Source organism: Micropterus salmoides, unplaced genomic scaffold (assembly GCF_014851395.1).
Source record: "Micropterus salmoides isolate LMB-PRFRI ecotype aquatic unplaced genomic scaffold, ASM1485139v1 Ms_hic_scaffold_14, whole genome shotgun sequence".
Classification (NCBI taxonomy): Eukaryota; Metazoa; Chordata; class Actinopteri; order Centrarchiformes; family Centrarchidae; genus Micropterus; species Micropterus salmoides.
In genome coordinates, this window is record NW_024040485.1 from 8,474,335 (window position 1) to 8,499,694 (window position 25,360).

General features: G+C 40.9%; 3 protein-coding genes across 8 annotated transcripts; 1 reads left to right on the top strand and 2 right to left on the bottom strand.

Annotated features, from left to right (window-relative positions):
* Nucleotides 1-2,351: 2,351 nt before the first annotated feature.
* fubp1 (far upstream element (FUSE) binding protein 1) lies at nt 2,352-10,570 on the bottom strand. Of its 6 annotated transcripts, none has more exons than XM_038719205.1 (20): nt 10,414-10,570; nt 9,871-9,961; nt 8,878-8,913; nt 8,666-8,702; nt 8,514-8,560; nt 8,358-8,429; nt 8,197-8,254; nt 7,176-7,338; nt 6,936-7,034; nt 6,596-6,712; nt 6,405-6,507; nt 5,888-6,127; nt 5,528-5,688; nt 5,287-5,438; nt 5,101-5,177; nt 4,848-4,973; nt 4,426-4,500; nt 3,930-3,992; nt 3,023-3,183; nt 2,352-2,786 (listed from the first exon to the last, which is right to left on the bottom strand). In XM_038719205.1, exons 1-20 carry the CDS (start codon nt 10,504-10,506, stop codon nt 2,778-2,780), a joined length of 1,980 nt encoding a protein of 659 aa, XP_038575133.1. In that variant the 5' UTR covers nt 10,507-10,570; the 3' UTR covers nt 2,352-2,777. The 6 variants fall into 6 exon arrangements, with proteins under 6 accessions (XP_038575133.1, XP_038575130.1, XP_038575129.1 ...); XM_038719202.1 differs by having other exon boundaries at nt 4,848-4,997; XM_038719201.1 differs by having other exon boundaries at nt 9,838-9,961.
* A 604-nt stretch (nt 10,571-11,174) lies between these two features.
* Nucleotides 11,175-16,950, bottom strand: slc25a24l (solute carrier family 25 member 24, like). The gene is made up of 10 exons (XM_038719215.1): nt 16,495-16,950; nt 16,271-16,397; nt 15,797-15,884; nt 15,297-15,408; nt 14,990-15,148; nt 13,347-13,484; nt 13,144-13,254; nt 12,163-12,330; nt 11,952-12,090; nt 11,175-11,863 (listed from the first exon to the last, which is right to left on the bottom strand). Exons 1-10 carry the CDS (start codon nt 16,615-16,617, stop codon nt 11,667-11,669), a joined length of 1,362 nt encoding a protein of 453 aa, XP_038575143.1. The 5' UTR covers nt 16,618-16,950; the 3' UTR covers nt 11,175-11,666.
* Nucleotides 16,951-17,573: 623 nt separating this feature from the next.
* Nucleotides 17,574-22,942, top strand: dnajb4 (DnaJ heat shock protein family (Hsp40) member B4). Its single transcript, XM_038719229.1, has 3 exons — nt 17,574-18,319; nt 19,753-20,333; nt 21,789-22,942. Exons 1-3 carry the CDS (start codon nt 18,109-18,111, stop codon nt 22,017-22,019), a joined length of 1,023 nt encoding a protein of 340 aa, XP_038575157.1. The 5' UTR covers nt 17,574-18,108; the 3' UTR covers nt 22,020-22,942.
* The last annotated feature ends 2,418 nt before the right edge of the window (nt 22,943-25,360 follow it).

Sequence of the window (25,360 nt, forward strand, 5' to 3'; positions counted from 1 at the left end):
AAGTACATTAGTTCCTGTCCTCATCCAACTTTCTAAAGCACATTCCTATTAACTAAAAGGTTATTGAAGGCATTCAAGCGATAAAATAAACCATCAGACAACTCTAAATACACTATGGCATCATGGTTAAGAAACAGTCAATCCGAGCTGGAAAAAACATGTATCTGAACACCACTTTGCAATCACAGAGTTTAAATTTCATTGCGTTGCTTTTTTACCTTATCACTGGAGCTCTTGAACGGTCTACGTTCAGCAGTGGGATAGACTCAAAGGATTCCTCCTTTTGGGGACAAACTACGACAGGGCCTGATTCTATGACCTAAGCTTGCAGCATCCTCCAACACTGTGAGCGAGAAGTGAAGGCAGCAGCGTTTCAATAGCAGATTTGCACTGCACTTGAGGGCAGATTCACACCACGACAGAAATGAAAATGTATTTCACCGTGTTTGACCTAGTACATTGACCTTTGCACATTGCTAACTTCTGACAACAGGTTTGCATGGCATGCAGTTTACTATACCAGTGTCAAAGTTGTCTAAAGCATCGAAATTACAGTCACTGTCAGACTTACCGGGATGCAAAGATAAAGCTATCAATTATTAAGCACAGACGACAATGACAACATTTCCTCAGTGAGCCTATGCAACAACGTTTTCTGGGTAAAGTCATACAGCTCATGTCATGCAGTTCATTCATGAAAGATCTTAAAAAAAGGCTGCTCATACTTAAGATATCCTGGACATTTCTTTATGACTAAGCATAAATGCATTGAGGCATGTTAAAGACACAGGTAAGCATTTCTTTACATGTATATTGGATCATGTCACTGGACAAAAACACTGGTTTCCTTAGGTTTCGCTTACCTGTGTTATTGCAGCAGAACCTAAGGTGCAAGGTCTGGGACGACACTGCAAAGATCAGATATATTGCACTCTTTGCCATCAGTGAACAATGCAGTTTTGCAAGACTTTGTTTTACTTTAAAATTAACAGCCTTTCAACAATGGTGCTCATTCAGAAAATGTCATTATCAGTACTGAACTAGTGAGAAGCTCTTCCACTATAAGCATTCCACATGCTCATATAGGGCATTAAAATAACAGCAGAAACCTAAGCATGCTACACTGAAGTAATGCAGTGGGACTTTTAAGCAATATGTTGCAATAAATGGCATTAACATGACAGTCTCAGCTAGACAATGGCACTTAGCAGGTCAGGAATTCAAAACGCAAAAAAACCACATGGACATCCTTAAACAGTTCCTACCAACAGTGTAACAGAGTGCTGACATTCAAACCCTCAGTTCAGAAATCCAACTGGCACTGAAATGCTACCTACACAAATAGTCTAACAATCTACAAAGTCAACATACTGTAAAAGATTTTAAAGTCTAAATGTTGTGCAGTCAGTAGAATCACACAAGGGGAAATGAGTCTCGGAAACATGGTTCAAGTCTAAAGCACTATTCCTCCCCTCAGAACATTTGATACTTACCCAGAGACATGGGGAAAATGGCAATATTTGACAAAAATACTACATCTTTTGCAGTTTATAAAGCATCAAAAATAGGCGGGTATCTCTCAGTCAGTCACAATTTTGTACTTACAGTATAGGAGGGCTCAACTGATGGATGAAGACTGCTTAGCCACCGACCCTACAACGTCTATTTTCTGATATTGGATAAACACTAACAGAATGGGCACAGCAAAAACGATTTTTGCAATGTTTTTATATTAAAAAAACATTCTTTAAAAAAAAAAATAACAAGTTTATACATGAGTTAGTTCTCAATGGGCAAGACAAACTTTTCAATGCATTTTCCAATACAATGGCAATTTACCTGGCTGTCCTGGAAAAAAACAGCACAAAAAAAGATAACACTAAAAATATGCAACATTTCTTGCAACCACGTTTTCTGAGGAACATGTTAAGAAGAACACTTGCTTACCGCTTTTCTAAACTTGCCTGTGGAGGAGGAAGTGTCTATCAAGGCAAAATACAGTGCATACTACCTCAATGTCAGCAAACCAGGTAAAATTCAAGAGTGCCACAGCAACGCCGTTAATGCATGAGTTACGGGTACACAGAAACCTGACGACTTTCTTATGACAAACATCTGTCTACTGCTAAAGTCAGAGCAATGTGAGCAAACAGAAGTGTAAAAAAAGAAGGTCTATCAACAAGGACGTTTGTTGGTCTGAACCCCTCTGGATCAATGCACGCACATAATGTATCTAAGAGCCTTATAGACAGTTGGAGAGAGACAGGACAGCACATCTTTGAGTCAACCTTTTTGGACAATTAAACCCACACATGGCCTGCATTTGAAACTCCCCACCATAAAACAAAACCAAAAAAAAAAAAAAACATACAGAAACTCATTTTAACCCTTTTAGTTTAAAACCACCCCAACTTACCAACACAGGAGGTTTCAGTTTGTTTTATTGCAAAAACACAACAGGCAATAGCATTTTAAAACTGAGATGATTTACATGGTAATGTCTACAGTTTAATAAACATGACTTCTAACCACATTTAATGTAGATACAGGGCTGGAATGACCATATGTATAATTACCTCACTAAAAACAAAGCATTTACAAGAAAAAGGAAAACAAAAAAAAATTGAAAGAGGACGTGTTCGCCGGGTAATCTGCCATCTATGTGAAACGCTTTCAAACCAAGGAAATTTAAGATCTTCATCAAGGCGTCTGCATCCAAACATTTAACAAAGGATTTTGTTTCGACAATGTAGCATTTACTTTATGTCCACTTCACATTACTGGCCCTGTGCAAAAAAATACATAGAAGATACATTGCATGTTAACAGCAGAAACAGTGGACTCAGCTTCCCAAATTAAAAAGCTTAAAAACCTGTGTAGGGAGGAAATTTGTTTGGTTAAGTTTGTGAAGCTGCTGCAGTGGCTGGAACCCTGTAAAACCTGAGTAAGCAAGGGGGGGTTAGGGCACCAAAAATTTGAGTATTCAGTGGATGTGGAGGGCAGATTCTTATCGGGGATGTACCTGAGGGGCTTGTGGTGCTGCACCCATCGTCTGAGGGTTGGCTGTGCCGTAGTAAGCGGCCTGCTGACGGTAGTACTCCGCCCAAGCAGCGCTGTAGTCTGGCTGGCCTCCAGGCTGGGAAGCTGCTGCTGCCGCTGCTGTGGCCTGAGGGGCCGCTTGACCTGGAGTAAAACAGAGAACCCATTGGTGCACTAGCCAGTCGCAGGTTATTTGATTCTTCTTACGTAAATGCAAAAAGGCAATTTATCTTGTCAATGCATGTTAAGTCTTATGAGCTACAAAACAATTACATGCATTACATATGAAGCTATAACTGTTATGTAACATTTTAACATTTATAAGAAGGGGAACGAACCCACCACCACTTTCTCTGGGTGGCAGGTCAGAAACCTTCTGCTTTTCTCTTGGGCGGCTGAGAGAGCAGGTACTCTAGTACAGAGGGCTGCTAGGGGAGCACAGCCGCCCTGACACATTTAACGTTCACCTCTGCGCTACAGGGGAACACCTCAAAAATTGGACTAAAACAAAAAAAAAAAAATAAAAATACAAAAAATAAAAATACACACTGTACATTATGTTATTCTTTGTCAGAAAGTCAACTCCGTAAAGTAAATGCTCCAAATGACCATTAAATTTATCCATCTATAACCATCACAGTAAACACCATAACGACTTACATATGTCTATAACTAGTTTCTCTATTTACCGATAGACACAGATTAATCTGTTCATTCATGCTTCTATCACATTACTCTGAACACCAGGATCACAATTCATTCCTAAATAATTTGCCTAAACTGCAAACTCTGCACTATTTTATACAGAGGTTTCATGACTGAAATATGATGTAGAGAAGAGAGGGGAGTAAAATGTTCAATGAATTTAGTGTGATAAGAGGAGTACCAACCTTGTTTCTTGTAATACTCCTCCCAGGCTTTCGTGTAGTCCTGAGGTTGTTGACTCTGTTGACCTGCAAAGACAAGGGAATAATGTGTCAATGCATCCACATGTTAAAATGAAAACCAGAAACAAATTTACATTGATCCTACATTGCATAATTTAAACTCTACACACATTCAGTAGCAGTGACACATTCATGGCACATGGGGAAACTCTGCCATTAGTGTTGATAAAGCCCTAAGATAGTCTGGAAAATAAGCTGCTCTAAGCTCATTAAAGGTGGTTCTGTGTCGACAGCTCTGTCCTGCAGATAGTCAAAGTGTTACAGTTTAAACAGCACAGGCGTCAAATGTCAAACCAAGTGGAGGCACACTGATAACGCTCCACAGCAGGCCAGCAATACTGACAAATACCCAGACCTGAAAAAGAAGCCGATTGAGTGCCCAGTAGCTGTTTAGACTGTCTTGTGTTAATAGGTGTACACTGAAGCTACGTTCGTATACCCATTTTCTTGTAATATTCCTCCCAGGCCTTGGAGTAATCTGCCTGTCCACTCTGACCTGCAGCCTGTGGGTCACCTGTTAAAAAAAACGGTACTTGTAATTAGTGAATCATTCTCAGCCGTTTGTCCTCCACCTGCCTGCGTCCAGCTGTCATCCTAGGGGGGAAACTATCCTGTCCCTGGGGTAATATAAAAGTTAAAACAAAAAAAAGGGGTGCTCTGCAAAAGCAAAGTCATGTTTAAAAAAAAATTAAAATAAAAGGGTGAAACCAAACCAACCTGTCTCCTCTGTTAGCGACACCAGAAGACATGAGCACAGGACACTAAAGTAAAGCTAGTAAACTACTCTGCTCTACGCTCATCTTAACAGTTTCTGCTTCTTCTAAAGCGCAGACACTTTTGCTAGTTGAGAAACTTTGTTACCTTGGCCGTTTGTTTGAGTCGTGCCAGGAGCTCCGCTTGTCGGGGTCATGGGAGCCTGCGGCTGCTGGCTGTATTGCGCATAGTAGGCTGCCCACGCTGCTGCGTTGGCATCAGCTGCTGCTTTATCTGGACACAAGCCAGTTTCGTTACCAAAAAAGGCCAAAATAAAAGCTGTTAGCATACAGGTATAACTGCCCATATAATTGCGATGGATCTGAATGTGCAAGCCTGCCAACAGATGACAGGTACTCACTTGGATCCGGCTGTCCTTGTTGCCAGTGTGGGTAGCCATTGCCCCATCCCTGAGGCTGGTACGGTGCAGGTGGACCACTGATGAAAGAACACAAATAATCGTCAACACATTAACTTGTGTCTAAGTATTCTTGTTATTACACAGAGCTTTAAAGATGAGGTAAATACAAATGGCCACTGTACTTACTGTGGTCCTGGAGGGCCCTGGTTGTATGGTCCAGGGTTGTATGGACCCATGGGAGCACCTGGGGGGCCTGGTGGTCCAGGAGGACCATGTGGGCCTGGACCTCCATGTGGACCAGGGGGGCCGTGTGGGCCTCCCATTGGAGTGACTGGTCCCTGAAAACAGAGTCCATGTCAGTAAACCAGCTTATTTAAAAAAGACAAATGTATCCATAGGGGATAATTATCAAACTATGGTGTCGTACCCCAATTTTCTCCTCCACCAGCTGCCTGGCGTAGTCTATCTGTTGAGGGGAGCCCCGAACTGTGAACATTTTGATGTTAGGATCGGCGTTGGGTGGAGGATTCCTCTGTAGCTCGATCCTGGCTCCAGACTGCTGGCTGATGCCCTTGATTGTCTCACCACCTGAAGCGATCAGAAATAAAGATTGAGCACATCAGCCAGATAAACAGACTTAGTGAATTTGCCAGCTGATGTCAAGGTGCCAACAAAAAAAAGGGAGCATTTCCCCTCAAAGAGGTTCACATAACGTCTAAGGCTTCTGTTACAGTTTATGCTCTGCTACACAAATTGTCTTTGCCCTGCTGTTGAGGGGTCATCTTGCCTTTTCCGATGATGAGACCAGTCTTCATCGTCGGGACAGTGAAGGTAAACTCCTGCAGGCCACCAGGGGGGCCCATGTTCCAGTTCCCCTGCCCGCGACCACGACCCCTGCCACCTCCATGTCCTGGAGGCCCACCGGCCTGGACGCTCCTCAGCAAATCGGATATGATTTCTGCGGCGTGCTGAGCCTGATCAGGGGGGCCCATGATCTGGGCTATCCTGTCTGGTGTGCTGCCGTCATCTGCAGCGAGAAGGTCGGTAAGGGACGATCAAGTTTCTGAATTTCTTAAACTTCTCTATCTAGTAAATGACATGTATAAAACTATGGTGTTTCTCCAAAGTCTTTGTATGTGTTCGGGTCTCAGATACTTTAGGGTTAGGGTTATACATCAGCTTTTCAGCGTGGTGCATGAGTTTTCATCACTGACCATACACATTTTCATGTCCAAATGACTTTGCTTTTGGCCACAGTTGTTTGAGTGCTTTTCATTAATGAGCAGTCTCACCTCATCACTCACCTGGTTTAAACTGAATTCGGACGCCTGTGTCATTCTGTATTTTCTTGATCATCTCTCCATTTCTGCCAATGACAATTCCAACTGCAAACCGGGGGACGGGAACCTTCATGGTGACAGAAAACCAAAAGTTAGCAGATTCAAACAAGTGTCTCCAAACTGATAAATTAAAAAAACTCATTTCAAATACTCACATCCAAGCTATCTCCTCCGCCGCCGCCGCCTCCACCTCCAACTCGTGAACCATACTCGCCCCTCTGCTCCCTGAAGCCTTGATCTCTGATTAGCTCCATCACCATCTCTTTGGCTTGCTGAAGACAAAACAAAGAACATCTTATTACAGCAATACTCTACTGGGGTACCGAGAAAGGTTACAAGGCACGTACAAGGACATTAGGGCTTTAGACAGATTTACGACAAAGGGGAGCGAATTAAAGCAGCACTTGCTCCTATACAATTAAAAATAAAATTTATATCTTCATCTATCATGTCACCATGTAATGTTGTGCGATGGTCACATGGATGAGGACCCACCTGAACTTTAAAGGGTTCTCCTGAAATGCGGAGTGGCTTGTCTGCACCTGTGTTTTGGGGTCCGTCTTGGATCATGACCATCTTCACTCCAGCTCTTTCCTGCAGGTAAAGAGAAGAGCCAAAAACATGCATCAGAGTGCGTCTTTGCCAAATGTGTGCCGTGCTTTTAAAAAAAAAAATTAAAAAATTAAAAAAAGACCCCGTATTACACTGCTACTCAAACACTGACTGGACACTCACCTGAAGGCTTTTGATAGTTTCTCCTCCCTTCCCAATGACAAGTCCGGCTTTAGAGGCAGGGACCATAATCTCCTGGACAGTCATTCCTGGGCCGTCGTTGTGGTTGAAAGCTGGAGCCGGGCGCCCCTTCTCAACTATCTCTGTGAGTAGCCTCTTTGCTGCCCTGGTGGGAGACAAATGACCATAATACAGACTGAAATACTTGACGAGGACCCAACGAAAATTGAGATTCAAGCTTTAATGCCAACTATAGTTGCTGGAATTCTATTCACAACAATTATCTGCTATACAAGATGTCAGTATGTGATTTTTACTCCCTCACAAAAAGCTGTGCCACTGATGCCACTCAGTGCAACTAACATCTGACAGCTGTTGGTCATTTCTATGGACTACCCCGGCTGCAAAAAGATGCACTGAGATTCACTGTATTCCAGACATCATGGCATTTGCCTTGTTTTCGTCTATGGTGTCTCCCACTACGACTCCGTGTTACTCCAAAGTCTTTGTATGTGTTCTGGTCTCAGATACATTAGGGTTAGGGTTATACATCAGCTTTTCAGCGTGGTGCATGAGTTTTCATCACTGACCGCACACACATCGCATCCAAAGGACTTTGTTTTTGGCCACGGTTGTTTCTCAGTTCTTTTCATTAATGAGCCGTCTTAATCATCTGGTTTAAACTGAATCGCCACGCCTGTTTCTTTCTGTATTTTCTTAATCATCTCTCCAATTCTGCAAACAATTCCTACATTCCAAAGCCAGACATCTAGGAGAAATCACTGAACTTCCAATGTGACTGTTTTTTTTGTAAGTTTCTTCCCAATGATTGGCCCACACTTATATGCATGCAAGACCTGCCTCCAGAGACAGATAAGCCAATCAGACCTCAATATCACACATCAATATCTTAAAGGACATTCATCTGCCAAGAGTCTGGAACACAGTGTGTCTACATTACATGCTCTTAAAAGTAAGATTTTCACTTCAGGGGGCCATTAAATGAAAAAAAACAAAAACTTACTGGATGGACTCCTGTGGTCCTGTTAATGTCACTGACCTATCTGGCATGCCTCCGCTGTCTATAACACAGAGAAAAAGCAGTTAATGCAAAGGTTATAACAAATAAAAGGTAACTTCTTGGTATTACTGAGATCCATAATATTGGCAGAGATCTAAACTTACCAGGTGCAATCTGTATTTTGCATCCAGACTCCTGCTGCAGACGTGATATTTGTTCGCCTCCTCTTCCAATAACTGAAAGATAAAACGTGTGTTAATGCCAAATATTCAATATCAACAGCACTAAATTGACACTTTTGTTTTTGAATGAAAACTTACTGAATCCAACCATTCCATCGGGAACCTTGAATTCCTCTGATATTGACCTGAGAACAGACAAAACAACAAAACAAACAAAATCAACGTGAGCGTCGTAATAAATGGCAAAACATGAAAGACAAAAATATTTTATTTTAACTCAAGGTGTCTACCTTGGGGGGCCACCCATTCCTCCCATTGCTGAAAAGGCTGGGGGGGGGGGGAGAAAAAACATTACAGTACATGAGGGGGGGGGCAATGTAAACAAGATTAACCCATGCACCAAACATCCAATTCATGCTAATTTTGTGCCAATTACTTTAGGTAGGGAATCAAAAATTTACAGCCACATATTTAACTGTCACTATGTCATCAGGTCACTTACCATCATTTGTAGCCACTTTCTTTGTCTCTGGTTGGTCTGTGACAACATGACATAATAACCAGCATAAGTATCTCTCATTACACCTACCATCACAGTACTAACAGTGTTCTTCAATGTGAAAATGGCTCATCAGCATTGCCTAGAATTTAAATCGTTATGGCAAAGGGTGCTAAAAATATTCAACTACAGAAGCCTGCATAGCCACCACACAAGAGCGTATTTTTGGTACACCTAATATAAACTAATGTAGTCCTGTAATGAAATTCTACCTCCCTGAAAGTTAAGTTTGGGGGGGGGGGGTAGTTTGTGGTACTGTCAGATTGCATTGTGTTGTGGGTGTTTCCAATATTGTGTCCAACCTATTCTAATCAAGGAGGACATACTAAATATTAGAAACACCTCTGTTAAAAACCTCTCAAGCAGTTTACACAAAAACTGAACAATCTTTATGGGGGGGGGGGGTTGAAGGACTGAACTTAAATTACACACTTTGCTTTTGAGTGTTCAAACTGAAAAACAACAATGGCTGGACCTGCATTAATTGTACAATGACTCAAAATCGTAGTCACCCACCCCTACATTTTGAAATTAAAATAAAAAAAATCACAAGATCACATATTTGTTCCCAAATAATATTTCCATCACCAGGCACTGATTTGAAGCCGCTGTGAGGACAGAACATCCACTCTAAGCACGTGCAGTAACTAAAACTGTATAGGCTGATACTGAAACCACCAATAACATGAAAATTAACTGCGCACATGGTTAGTAATGTAACGTTACATAATGTTAAGACGTTTTGCTGAAAATGCACATTGATATAACGTTAGACATAATTACTGCAGAATTCATTCAGTTGAGTAAAGAACATTTCAAGGAAAATGCAATTTAGTAGCTGCTAACACACACAGGCAAGCATTAACTATCAAGACTTGCATTGAATCGATTTGAGTCACTGACCGATATTCAGGTTAGGCATGGGAAAATACCCACCAGCGTCCTCCAGGGGCCTTTTCTGGCCTCCGTAGCCAAATTCATTAGTTGGGGGTGCTGCGACGCCGTCACCGCCGATTTTCGCTGCAATCTGAAACACAAAAAGGATAAAAGCACAACAACTATTTAGATTTTAAATTATTCATTTGCTGTTCGTGATTGATGCGTTTGGACCACCGATGTTTGGACAGACACGCGGCTGCGGCCTAACTCCACTATTCTCTCCGGAAATCTGGCCCAACAAAGGAAAGCGTTTTCTTCCACTTAAGCTAATCGGTTAATGTTTAAAACCAACATACACAAGTTGGGATTCCGATAGCTGATCATATTCGGGAAGTTTAATCAGTACAGTATCGGGGATCAACAAGGATTGCTTCTGTTTTCGATTTTGCAGTGTTTCGCAACGTCCACCTTAGCTAACGTTAGTCATCGTTAGTTAGCCTGTCGTGATGCCGTGTGTTAAGGCAGAAATCACCGAAACCGGCTATTTGCTGCCTACTTTGAAATTATTTTTCGTACTAAATGATATTGTCGTCGTCTTACCTGTCGTGCTCGCTGTAGAGCATCTTTAAAAGCGTCGTTCATTCCGCCACCAGCGTTAGAGGACGGTGGAGCCACGCTGCTGTAATCAGCCATATCTGCTGCTCTTCTCCTTCTCAGCGCTACAAGATGGCGGGTTTCATACACGGGATGTGGCCAGGAAAACCCGCGCTCACGTGTTGTCTCGCGATAACCGCCGCACGTTTGCGTCAAATCTGACGTCTTTACGGTCGTTCTCCACTTTCGGTGTTTCAATTGCCAACCTGGTAAATTTAATGGAAAGTAACCTACATAGACATACCTCTAAATTCTACTTAATACATCAATTTCTCATAAGCTATTTATCTGAGATCAATACCTCTTTGTTGCTGGTTCCTATTGGTTTGTCATGTCTTGCATCTCTCATCGCAATTGTAAATTAAGCTTAGCATTTATATTTATTACTTTATTATAGCGCTTTATGTTTGTTATAATTATGAAAATGATCACACATTAAAAATTCCCATAGTCCGATTATTTTTCCAAACTTGGTTGCCCTACTATAAACTGCGGCTGTGGCTTGTTACATAGATGAGTTAGCCACAATTGTCATAACACTTTAAAAACCCGATACTTGCCTTGATTTGTAAAACAAACAATTAAGAAAAAGAAAAAGTTAAAACACACAAATATTGACACACCCGTAAATCACATTCAGTTCAAACTCATTGTAAAGAAACACATAAACTAACTCTTTACTGTTTAATGATAAATGGAGAAACCTCTCTGTTATGAAATAAACGTTTATTGTAGGCCTATGGCTCACGCATCATTTACACAACCCAATCTCAACTGGGCATCTATTACACTTGGTCAGATTATAAATTACAAGTCAACTATGCATCAGCACTCAGTGAGGTGTGCTGGATGTAAACACTTCACCATATCTCATGCTCTTGGTCAGTTGTTAAACCTTAACTCAAGCTTTGAAAAAGCTACAGATATTCACATGACATTGTAGGTCTAGCAGACTTGAAATATAAGCAAGATTTAAAGAATTCCAGTTATTTTTAGACACTCAATTAATTAATAAGAGTTCACAGTCTTTTTTTTCTTTGTGTTCCTGATCAAATCCCTGAAAAACTTCTTTATTATATGTCAATACTCACTCATCGTCATTATTTTGTGTACAGGATCGCGGGGGGGCTGGAGCCAATCCCAGCTTGCATTGGGCGAGAGGTAAGTTACACCCTGGACAGGTTGCCAGTCTATTGCAATCACACATCCCAAGACTCAATTGAGGAAAACACATTTTCAAATTTTCTAGTTAAAGTGTAGTTTATCAGAGCACATGGAATAGCCCTGACGAAGCTGGCTCCCATTCCATTATAATATCCTCTAATTCCACATCTTTCATATATCCCTATAAGTCCTTGTAATACACCTGAAGCCGGATGTGAGTCTGAGCTGAAAGCTGGAAAACAAGACAAAGGCCAATGAGTATGACATCTCAAATTGTTTCAAATAATCTTAAATGCGTCACAGAAAATGCATGGGTTTACCTCGTGCTTGCTGCTGAGTCCTGATCACTGCCAGTGGGTAACTGGTCATTTGTCCAGAAGCAAAGGCCACAAAACTGAAGAAAAACAGTTTGGACTCACTGCTGTAGGCTGGATCACTCCTTGCCCAGTTCATGATTGACTGCAATAGGAAGCAAATGTTAAAGATAGTATCTGTCACCGGGACATGTATTTGATCGTTGAGTGCTCTCACCTGATGCACTGCACACTCCACACCTGCATAAGGCATCATGCAGAGGATGCTCGGCTTAAATCCTCTGTAAAAGGAGGACATCGACTCATGTCTGTAAATAGATCGGGCACAAGCCACAACACCATTGTAGGTGCCAGCTTGCTGCAGATTCAATCTCACCTTCAGCACCTGTAGAATAGATAAGAGGAGAGAGATTGCTAAAATGAATGTTATCTATACACTAAACATATTTTACACATTCAAGATATTCATAACAATTAAAATACATAGTAAAAAATAAAAAACATGATGCTATTGGCATTGTTGCTACAGTAAATGAATACAATCCAACAATTCCTTGCAAAATAAAAGTCCAATTTTTCACATTACTATAACTTTATATGATATACACACATTTAAAAATGCTACTTCACATTCTTTACATGAATTATTATCACAACCATATGAGTATCTGGAGGGATTACAGCAAACAAAAGAGATCATTAATGAGATCTCTATTGTTTTACAGCAGGTAAACTGCTTTATGGCACTTATTAATCAGAGTACTTGAAAGGAGCACACCCTAAATTTTCACTTCTTGAATAAAGATATTTTTCTCCAATAACTGTTTTTATTACACATTTGATATGACATTGTCATGCCAATGAAGAACGGCAATGAGATAGCAGGGCAGTCAACCTTTCTTGCACATTATTATCACCCAGCCTCTCCAAAGATTTTATGAATGCGTGTGTCCCTCCTGATGACTGCCTAAAGCACCCAAGATCATTCTTTAATTTAGAAATTTTTGATGCAACAAATTTATAGTTCAAATTATTCTCATTTGTTTGCAAAACTTAAACCAGTGAATCAAAGTTTGTCTGACAATGACATACTGACATTTAAATTAAGTTGTAATAATCTATGGACAGCATTCAGCTGTTATGACAGGACAGGACAGAAATGTTAAAAGCACTCAGACCTGCCACTGATCTCTGATACCTCTAAAGGGTAGAAGGCAGCATGAGCAACAGCACCGGACACACATCCCAAGCCAAAACGCTGCTGCACCGTCAGAGTCTCCTGTGTTCTGTTTTGGGTGTACACCTTCATCTGGACAAAATAGAGAAGCTCTGAGTGTGCTTGTCAATAAGAAACTGGTGCATCCATCATTTATAGAGACTGCCTCCTACTGTATGCCTCACCTGGGCGTAGATAAGACACTGTAGCGTTGACTGTGGAGTTCCTTTCAACACATTGACGGCGTTTCCTTGCCACATCGACCGCAGACCACCTGCCCTAATCTCCTGAAAGCCTTGGGAGAAGGCCTTGGATCCATGAACCTACAGAGCACACAGGAAAACCATTCTTATGAATCACTTTCACAGGCAGCTGCTGTAAATGTGCAACAATGCGAAGCCTCCTGAAAAACTATTTGTTGATAAGTACAGGTACAGAAATATAAGTCACATATTTATTTTAAAGTGACAGAATAAAACAAAGCACAGACAGTAAGAATTATGTGATACTGCTGTCAGTCTCTTTTCACATGCTCCATCCACAGAGGTCAGAGGTCAGTGTCAGATACAGAGAATCGTAATTGTTTTGACTGAGGTCCTTCTCAAGTTTGTTTCAGTGCATAAAGACTGTATTAAACAGGTATGAAGGATATTGAGAAGCAGCTGCAAAAACCCAGCAATAAACACATATGATGAGACTCACAAAGATATGCCACATGCAAACTGTAGACTGAGTGCTCTTCCAGAATCAGGAAAAGATAAATTATGTAAAACAAGGTAGGCTGGCTGATAACGTCTTTAATCCCCGACACAGTAAAGTACAGTAAAGTAAAACACCAGGTCATTTATTACTAAGACAAAAAAAACTTTCAGTTGTCATTCTTTACAAGTGGTTTGGAAAAATTAATTAGTGAGGAAATGTAAGAATGCTCCTTTAATAAATTACACTTTAAATTTATGTGAGTTAGCCATGGAAGTTCATTCCTAATCTTTAGGAACAGTATGTAACACACTACAAGTTTTTGGAGCTTTAAACTGCCTTTCCTCTGTCATGATTAGAACAAGTTAGACTGGGAGATGTGGTTGAAAGCTAGTGAGTGGACCTTTGAGCTTAGATTAGTTTGTTAAATCAGCTTTATGTTAGGTTTCAGACGGTACCAATGATTTTCACTGAGCTTTCTCTTACTACAGCCAAATGATCTTGTCCCATTCAATAAACGTAAAGCCATGTTAAAACTCCATGTAACTGAGAAATGTAACTACTTCGTGTGAGCTGGATTTAGTCCCTTTCTTTTATGTGTGATGTTTGTTCCACAGACAGAGATTTCAATTGTAACTGGTGTGCCATCTTGGCCATGTCTCCCTGGAAAAGAAATTTCAATCTCAAGGGACTTCCTGGTTAAATAAAGTCTGACTTTATACATGTCAAAAATCTCACAGAACCTGTACAAACTATGCCCAGCGTGAGACATTCTTTAGCTCAAACGTCACCATGTTTCCATGTGTAACTGTCCCACCAAATTGATGTTTAAAAAGAGTCAAAACTTGACAACTTCAGAGGAAACTTAAATTTCAACACTTTATAAAAGCTTAAGCAGTGGAGCAGATATTTGTGTGCATGTGTGTGTGTGTGTGTGTGTGTGTGTGTGTGTTGCATTGCACATCAAATTAATCTAATTTACTGTTCCATTGAGGACCACCAAAAAACAAAGTGCTGTAAGTATTTGTTTGGGGTCAAACAGTCATACATTCAATAGCTCATGTAAAATCAAACAAATCCACTCATCTGTTTCACTAATAACAAAGCAGCACCTGAGAGTGGAGCTGACCTGAAGTTGGGTCTTCAGGCGGTCGATGGGCGCCGTCACACTTCGGGATACAGCATCTGCCAGTCCTGCTGCGACAACAAACGTCCTCCACGCACCGAAACCGGACGCCTCCTCTGGGAACTCGATGGGCATTGTGCGGCTCTCACCCACATCAAAAACCTACAGATAGATGAAAAGAGGAATCACATTTATCATCCTTTAATCAGTGTGTTATTACTCACGCTTAAGTGGACAGTGCATGCATCATAGTTTGAGCACACCACTGCTTTGTTGAGAGAGCGAGAGTGACGCTGCCAGAAGATCTTACCAGACTGTGTTTCCATGAGGACACCAGCTCCCTGATGTTGTCCACAGGGTTGAGGACGACATGGTGCAGGAATTCACCCCAGTCCACCGTCATTGAACTGTCTTCATCCATCCTGGTGTTCGCAGCAACAACAGCCTCAGTTTTACTCTTTGCAGGCTTGATGGCTTATTGTGGTAAGCCAAAACATATTTTATTTGCATTATGACATATATTACTGACCTGTAAGCACAAATAGATATAGACCCATTTATAAAACAAACCATTATACCATGAGTATACCTTATCGTGCAGTGATGCCAAAAGGTTATCAATATTTCTAAAAAAAATAAACTGTTTAGAAAGCACTAATGTGATGAGTGTGTGAAATGTGCTCCAGTGTGTTTTGAACTCTTTTGAACCCAGTGCTACATCTGTTAATGTTTTTATATTTTAAATTAAATGAATGTTTGTTCAAATGCAACAATGGATCCATGAGGTAGTGGGCAAAAAAAAAATCTTACATTTGAATTATTTGTTTTGCATTCGCCTTTGATATGACCACTCCTAACTCCTTAAACAAACATATGATGTCGTCCTGGTCAATCACCCCTGATCAGAGAAGAAATGCACACAGTTACAAACAGATACTGCCAACTTGTCAAGTGATGACTGTGCTTAAAGTTTATGAGTTTCTGTGAACTCTGAGTGAAAGGGTCACCGCCTGTAGTCAACTGTGTACCATCAACAAAGTGTGTGCATATCTGCCTTTCCAGTCTGACCTTAAAATACAGTTTATTGTCAAAGAATTCACATTTATGGTGGTTTATGAAGACTATGCCCAAGTAGGACTACTCATCTTCTACATCTGAAGTAAAGTTCACAGTTTGTTGTTTAAAGGAGAGCAACATGCTTGAAAAAAACACATTACCCTCATCACATAGTGTTTATGGTATATATAGCCTCTCCTGAGAGGTAATTGGCATCTGACCACTCACCACACTTGTTCTTGTCAAGGTCATGAAAGTAAATTTTCCATTTCCTCTCTCTGTCCATCATGTATCTGAGGAACTCTTCATAATCCAGCAGGCCATCTTTGTCTTTGTCATAAGAATCAATGATATTCTAGGAGGGGGGAAACTCTTTATTTAGCAGCTTTTAACATTGGAGCCACGCACATACTTCTCATGCTGTAAAAAGATGATTAAGAATAGCCTACTACCTGGACCTTGCCATCCGCTGAGAGGATCCCATGCTTCCTCATTTCGTTGTGGAGCTCCGCCACCGATATGAATCCATCCTTGTTTTGGTCCAGTTTAACAAATAAACCACGAAACTGATCCATGCTTAGTTTAGAAACGAAATTGTCTCAAGTCTAAATTAAGATCTAATAGATTAAAATCTAATTACGATGTTTTTTAAAAAGCAGCTGCTTCGGGTCCTTCTAAGGGCTCAAATAATGTATTGCTAATAATTAGAGATGACTGACCTGCAGCTCCTCTCTGACGCTGACTCATTGGCGGAGCGCAGTGCCAATGCAGTTCAAGTGTGGGACAGCAGGTGACGCTGTTGCTGCAAGAGAGCCCCTCACAGCTCATCATCATCATCATCTTCTTCTTCAATCATCACGTGCTTCTTCCTCTAGGGCTACCTAAGGACTTGCAGACGGAGTTTGCAGAGAGCAGACACGGAAATAAGTGCATTTACTCATGTACTGTACAAATTTGAGGTAGGCCTACGACTAGTCTACTTGAGCCTTTTCATCCCACTATTGCTACTTGTACTCCGCTGCAATTATCTGACAGTGTTGTGACTTTACAAATGTATTTATTTTTGCACATAAAACACCCGAAGAGCTCATCATATATGATATTGTGTTAGAACTTAAACTACCCAACAAAGGTACAGTATAGCAATACAGCTGAAACGATTAGTCATCAATTAGTCAATGAACTGTCAACTGTTGTGATGATGAAGTCGTTTTTCATGCTGAAAAACATTTCATGGTTCCAGTGTCACAAATGTGAGAATTTTACTGCTGCTCCTTCTAAGCATTGTAATCATTTCCATTTTATTTTTATTAAAGTTTGAATTTTGGGCTGTTGGTTGGACAAAATAAGCATTGTGAAGGTGTCAGTCTGGATCCTTTACACACCAATCAATCAATCAATCAATCGAATTATCGGGAAAAGAAGAATAATGGAAATGATCATTTGTTGCACTCCAATACAGAATAGTTAAAAATTAGCTCCACCTCAACCAACTACAGCAGTAAATCATTTTATCTTTTACATTAATGCATGAGTAGCTTAACAATGATCGAATTCTATATTACAGGCCTAGTAACAGCCAGATTTTGAATGCTTTAAGTAGCCTACATCTTCCAATGCCAACTACTTTTATTAAAGTAATATTTTCAATCCAGGGAATGATGCTTTTACTTGAAACAGATTATTTTTACAGTAGGCCAATTAGTAGCACACACACACACACACGGAGAGAGAGAGCGGGTCTCAGCTCACCGGAACCAGATTTATTTCTGGTGTTGAACTTGACGTTGGCGCTGTGGATGCAGGAGAGGGAGCTGTGCCTATTTAAAGAGGGTCGCCCAGTCACGGATAAATAACAGGAGGTCCACGGCGCTGACTAAGCGCCTCTAAATGGTTTTCATCCCGCACTGTGTATCTGTCTGCGGCTTCTTGTTCATCAGTCCGGACTGACGCCGCTTCACTGCCATCCGTAGACCAGTCGACCCAGTCCACAGTCTACCAGCTCTTCTCCAGGGGGCTATTCTGCTGCTGTTTTTCTTTTTCTTATTTTCTGGGATACGCGAAAAATGGGGAAAGATTACTATAAAACGCTGGGTATCTCTAAAGGAGCAACAGACGAGGATATTAAGAAAGCTTACAGAAAACAAGCGCTGAAATGGCACCCGGACAAAAACAAGTCTGCAGCCGCCGAGGAGAAATTTAAGGAAATCGCCGAGGCATATGAGGTCCTCAGTGATCCGAAGAAAAGAGAAGTTTATGATCAGTATGGAGAGGAAGGTAATGTGTTTTTTTAAATATCGCATTTCTCATTTTTACCCGTGTGTGACGGTTTTTAATTCACCTTCAATACACCGTTATAATCCAGTTATAAAGCCTGGATGGTTGGATGTAAAACACAGCTGGCTTTAATTCAAGTCACCCACTGCAACCAGCAGGCCTAGAAAACAGCTGTTAAGCAGATCATAGGCATCCAGTTCCCTGTGTAATTTAAGGATTAGCTATTACACTATGCCTATAGCTGCAGTTATAAGCCCCTTCTATAAGAGAAATAAAAGGCCTGTCACCCTTTCCACCACATATTTTCTTAAAAATGTGGGTGTGTCCTACCTACAATGTAGTATCTGAACATAGAGGTTTAATTTTCAGTACATCGTTATTGGTGGGAAGCATGTGAGGAAAGGAAAAAGACCACCAAGCATCACTATATCCCTCTATAACAAATAAAAGGTGGGAAATTATGCTTTTCATGAATTTACCTTATGTAGCAAAGGGTACATGCTGAACATCTTTAGAAAGGGCTTGTATAAGTGTACCAAGCTGTTTTTTCTACAGTAAATCATGCAAAAGTGTGCTAGAAACCCAAAATGAAGACATGAATAGTATAACTCCTTTAAAGGATCTCTCAAGCCTGTGTGCCTTATTGGTGATAAACTGCAAGCTTCTAAACATTGCCATCTGTAGGCTAATATCTCCAAGAAAAATGGAAACTCTTAAGTCCACCAAAGTCCCAAGTTCCTGGCTGTCATTTAAAAAGCACCACTATAGTATTTTGTTAAAGTTATTAATGTTTTAGTCTTCTGATACCAATTCCAATACCCCAACACATGGTATTGACCGAGATACTGGTTCCATACTAGTGCCCTCTTTTTGCCATATTTTATCTGTGGGATCATTTTTATGTAAAACTATGCTAAGGATATGGTACTAAAAACTGAGGCGGCGTGATGAATTTAAGACTCTAAACTACTCCAGTTTGCAAGTCGAAGAGTCCTTGGGCAAGATATTGAACCCCAAATTGTGAATGTGTGTGAATGTTAATATCTGTTTCTGACGAGCAGTTGGCACCTTAGCCTCTGCCAATTGGTGAATGCCAGTGGGTGACGTAGTGTAAAATCAATTTGAGTGGTCCTAAAAGCGCTTTAAGTGGTCAGAAGACTAGAAAGGTGCTATACAAGTATAGGCCATTACCATTTAAATTGGTTCATCATTGGTTGGTCAATTGAAAAAAGTTTCCTAGAGGCCAAGACGATATCTTCAGATGTCTTGTTTTATATGACAAACATTCAGTTCACAACATTTTCACATTTGAGAAGCTGGAACAAGCTGTGGGTTGGATTGTGCTAGTCCTCCTATGTCTCACCTGTGGCAGAAAGCTCTCCCAATGCTGAGTGTTAATGTTGAGCTGACTGATCATTTCTGTTGTCTGTCAGGTCTCAAGGGAGGAAACGGTCCAACTGGTGATGGACAAGGCAGCACCTTCACCTACACCTTCCATGGGGACCCTCACGCCACCTTTGCCACTTTCTTCGGGGGTTCAAACCCCTTCGAGATGTTCTTCGGGCGTAAAGCCAACGGCAGAGACGACGATGACATGGAGGTGGACGGAAACGACCCTTTCGGATCCTTCACCAGCTTCAACCTGAACGGATTCCCTCGGGACGGACATGTCGGCCCCGGAGGGCCGCAGCGCCGGAAGCAGGACCCGGCCATCATCCACGAACTGAGGGTCACCCTGGAGGAGGTCTTCCACGGCTGCACCAAGAGGATGAAAATCTCTCGCAAAAGGCTAAATCCAGATGGCAGGACCATGCGCACTGAGGATAAGATTCTTACTATTGAGATCAAGCGGGGCTGGAAAGAGGGAACCAAGATCACGTTCCCGCGGGAGGGGGACGAGTCGCCCACTACCATTCCTGCTGACATTGTTTTCGTCATCAAGGACAAGCCACACCCTCACTTTAGGCGGGAAGGCTCGAACATTGTCTATCCTGTGCGCGTGAGCTTACGACAGGTGAGACGTTTTCTATTTTGGCAGCCACTTTGACCGAGTGCAGAAGTATTAATAGAGTCTGATAGATGGATTAGTCACAAACAGGGGGGGATTCAGAACAAGCTCACATTTAGTTTAGAGTGCTGCTTCAAAGCTGTGACGCTCCAGAAAGCATGTTCATAATCAATAAGCCTTAGGTAGTCTGCCTCAAAAGCTGTTTTCCCTGGAAAGTTCAGGCGTACTGAATGAGCATAGTACTGATCTACACGCACACTTTGGCTGTGCACTTATGTAATCTAGATCATCAACATTGAGAAATAGGAGCTGTATCACAGGGAGGGCAGCGAGGCGGCGCCCGCCCACGCGCACCCAATGCAAGATGTACTTACATGGTTCCTCCTACACTCTGAGAAGGATCTCACGGCCTCATCTCATATTTTAAATCACATTAAATGTTTCTCGTCAGTGAAACAATTAATGTAATTATAATCAAATAGAACAGTTGTATATCAGCATGAGAGTTCAGTCTTGACTTCGGTAACAGTAGCCTGATAAAATAATCTTAACTCAAGGGCCAGCTAGCTTTTTTCCAGAACTTTCTACAGCATCACCTGTTGTTAGAAAGACAAGAAAAGACAAAATCATTGAATAGAGAGATTACGACCACCTGTTTTCACCTGACGACAGCTAAGCCATCTCCATAACAGCTGAGCAAACTCCGTCCACTAATTGTGACTGCTGATCTTGTCTGTAGCGTTTGAAAACTCTGGAAAAGATATGGACCTTAAATTGAGATTATTTTCAATTTAGAAACTGTCAGCGTTATACAGTTAGTCCATCTGAGAACACTGAAAACACAGTCATATTTTAATAGTAGTCCCAAGTATCCAGCTCGCTACAGGGATGAAAAATGGCAGAAGTATTATTATTAAATTGTTTTAAACTGTCAAATACAGATATCAGTATTGGCTTCAAAAATCCAGTATCGGTCAGGTTGTACATCTGAAAATAGTGTTAATAGAAGTTTGCATTCTGTGTTTATTGCAGAGCTGGGCAATGCCATCCTTTCTGAACTTTCAGCTGAATTGTATCATGTTGACATGATCATTTCCTGTTATTGTACAACAAATATCTGTATATCTGTCAAATGAATGTTTTTATTTTACACATTGAAAACTTTGACTATATGTAATGAATAGCAAAGGATCATTGCCAGCTGCTATGGAAGTTTGATTATTTTATGTGAATTTGCATACATTTGCGACATTGTGTAATATATTGATATCAGAACATATCGTTAGGAAAATCGTGTTTATTTCAACCATATTATCCAGCCATAGTTTCACACAATAGAAGCTTTTTGCTTTAATCTCAGCCAGTGAACGGATCTATGTGTTATTTGTGCCCACAGTAGATCATGTGTGGGTTGCTGTTCTCCTTATTCTCACTCTGACTTCCATATTCTTGTCTTTTCAGTCGTTGTGCGGATGCTCAGTTACCGTGTCGACAATAGACGGGAAGACGTGCAACATGAAGATCACGGACGTCGTCAAGCCTGGCATGAGAAAGACTGTTGCCGGACAGGGTCTCCCCTTCCCCAAAAACCCAGAGCAGAGAGGGGACCTGGTGGTGGAGTTTGATGTGAACTTTCCTGACACATTGCCCGGCAACGCCAAGGACGTCCTGAAACGACATTTACCTACCTAGGACGAAGGACTCAGACTGAACAAGGGGAGATAACCACATGACAGCTCTCACCCTCATTACCAAACACACTCACACAAACACTCACACACAACACACACACACACACACAAGGACAGTTCTGACAGTTCACAGATGGAGCTAGTGACGAATGTGCAATTTCTATTTTTGAGCTACGTGGTGGTTTTATAAATACCATGCATGCTGCCAAGTTGATATAAGTGCAAGTGAAAGACTGTCTGGGTTATTGATATCTGAAAGTACACATTGTATGTATGTGGGTCTTTGCCATAATTACTTTATCTTTTTGTTTGTTGGTAATATTTGGTAGTGAAAGAGTCTACAGTTGCCTAACACAACCCCAGTGATCCTGGGAAACATTGCATTGCCAAACAGTACATTTTTTCTTGCTCTCATTTAGATTTTACAAGCTTAATTACTGACATTTTTAACTGTCATTCATGTTGATTTCGTCATTAAGAGATACACGTCTCAATTTGGAGGCTGTCTTAAAATGTGTGTACAGGTTATTCAAGAAAGGAAGTGGTTGAATCAAATGCATTGTCACGTGTGCATTTTAGAATCGTACATGTGAAGATATTGAACTTGAATTTTAAAATAAATATTTCCACATGAAGTGAGCTTGAGCTGTTGTTGTGCAGTTGTGGAGAGGCATGTGATGAATCCTCCTCTGTGAAACAAACAGTGTATTAACAATAATCACTTTAAAACCGTTAATACTGCTTAGGCCTATATATAGTCAGTGAATAGTCTGCATAGCAATATTACATAAAATGAGTCCTCTGCAGCACCAAATGGTTCTTCAGACGTATATTTTAATAGTAAAATGTGTATATTTTGTTGTTGTGAAATTTATAAAGTAACTTTTCTCATGTGCAAAGATCAATATTAAAAATACATCGACTGAATTTAATGCTTACAAATGGCAGAACTATGAATGTGTAAATATAGCTGTCTGGTCTCAGCTGCTGGTGATCAACTGCCAACACAGAGACCTTTACATTTTCCCACCAGGGGACGCCACATCACTCATCATGGGCTCGGGGGCCCACAGAGGTGGAGTCCTTGTGAGGCAGAGAGGGCCCCTTGGCTGCTAACATTTGTACTCATTCATTTTTAAGTTCAAAGTGTTTGGGCTATAGTAAAGCCTTATTTAAGCAGAATCAGCTTTATTGGCCAAGAATGTGTACACATGCAAGGAATTTAACTCCAGACAACAAAGCTGAAGAAAGATAGAATAAAGAGAAAATAAATACAAAAACATAATGTAGTATGTGAAAAATAGGTGTATATACATACAAAAAAGCAACAATAAACAACATGATACATGGCTCCTACATCATTACAAGGAGGTAATGTGCGTGTATTACGCATACATTTTAATTTAATATCACAAATATCATACCATATCATATTTTTAGCATTGTTTTATTACTACACACCAATATCTATCCATCTATCTGTCAACGTTTCTATCTACGTAGATTTGTAGTGGTAGTAGTACATATGTATCTTGTTTTAAAGCAAATGCCGGGTGAAAAGATGTATTAATCACATATGTTGGAGATTTGTGCAAATGATGAACTATTATCCAGGGATGGTAGAAAGTAAACACACCCGCTCCTTTTTAATGAATGTATTTGCTAGTCTAATGTGCATCCTTATGGCATTAAACTATGGTATCTAAAATAGAAAATACGTTATTTTTAAGCAGGAAATACATTTAATAAACTTTCCATCATGAGCCCAACAATGTTATAGGACTGCAATGCAAAATCGATTGAAAGGAATAATCCCATTTAAATAATACAGGTGTATCTCTCAACAGTACTTCTCCACAGGTTTGACAATTCACTACTTTATAACTGTCATATGAATGCTCGGACCAAAGTCTGTGACATTAATGTGTGACCAAACTGGGTCTCTGTGACATGACAAGTAACAGGAAAGGAAAATGACAGAGCTATTACTTAGACTTATGTTCTTGATTTTTCTTTTCTTCTCTAAATGAGTGAAGCAGCAAAGATCACATTTGCAAAGAAATATGTATTATGCCCAAAACCAGATCTGCATCTATCCATTTATTGACATTTGGGGGGAAAACATTTAGACTTGTTTTGGGCAAGTTTTGGTATTCATTAGGATTTGATTTGTTCTGGTTTCCAGTGCCGTACTTTGGTACAGTTTTATGATACTTATGCTTTACTTGAGTATTTCCATGGTATGTTGCTTTATTCTTATATTGTATATTATATTATATAAATATTGTACTTTTTATTGTAGTACAATTATTTGATAACTTGAGTTACTAGTTAGAAGAGACAGCTAGCTGCTGGGCCAGATGGTATCAGCCCCAGGGTCCTGAAGGCCTGCACAGACAGCTACAGCAGGATCCAGGAGAAGGTTCTGTCATGATTTGGCCTTGCCAGTACCTCTATCTTCATGTTTCCCCTTTTCCCCCTCCCTGCTGTCTCTGCCAGTTTACATGCCATGTTCTGTCAGGTTGTGTGTGTGTGTGTGTGTGGTTGTATTTCTCTTGCTCCCTCCCTCCTGGCTGGCATCTGCAGCATATCTCACCTGTGGCTCATCTAGTAATCAACTCTCTCAGTGAAATACACCAGCTCATCACACACTTTTTTCCGGTTTGTAAGACGCTGCTCTTCAGCAATGAGCTGTGTGTCCCTGGAAGCCCCTGCCTAACAGCCTTATGTAGTGTTTTGGGAGCTGTCTCGCCTGTTTGTTTGCTTCCCACTTCTCAGTTCACCTGTTTGAACACTCTTTGCATTTGTTGCTATATAAATCTACCCGAGTTGACTGTTTCACCTGCCCTGGATCCATACAGCAAATCTTAACAGGTCCCAGTGTTGTAGAAGACATCCTGCTTTGTTCCGGTACCAAAGAAGTCCTCTCCATCTGTCCTCAATGATTATAGACCCGTGGCATTAACATCCCACGTAAAGTCCTGGAGAGACTGGTCTTGGCTCATCTCAGACCTCAGGTGACCACCTCCCTATGCCTAGGCCAGCATATACAGTACTACTGCGGGAGAAGCCTCCGCAACCTCCTGGATTATTGACTACCTGATGGACAGACCACAGTTTGTGCGACTGAGTGATGTGTGTCTGAGTAGGTGGTTAGCAGCACAGGGAGACTGTAATCATACCTTTTCTCTTTACACTATATACCCCTCAGACTTGCAGTCCAACTCTGAATCCTGTCATCTGCAAAAATTCTCAGATGACTCTGCCATTGTGGGTTTTGTTGGTGGTGGAGAGGAGACTCCAGGAGGAGTCTAAAGGGAGTAGGCCAATCGCTTTGTGTCT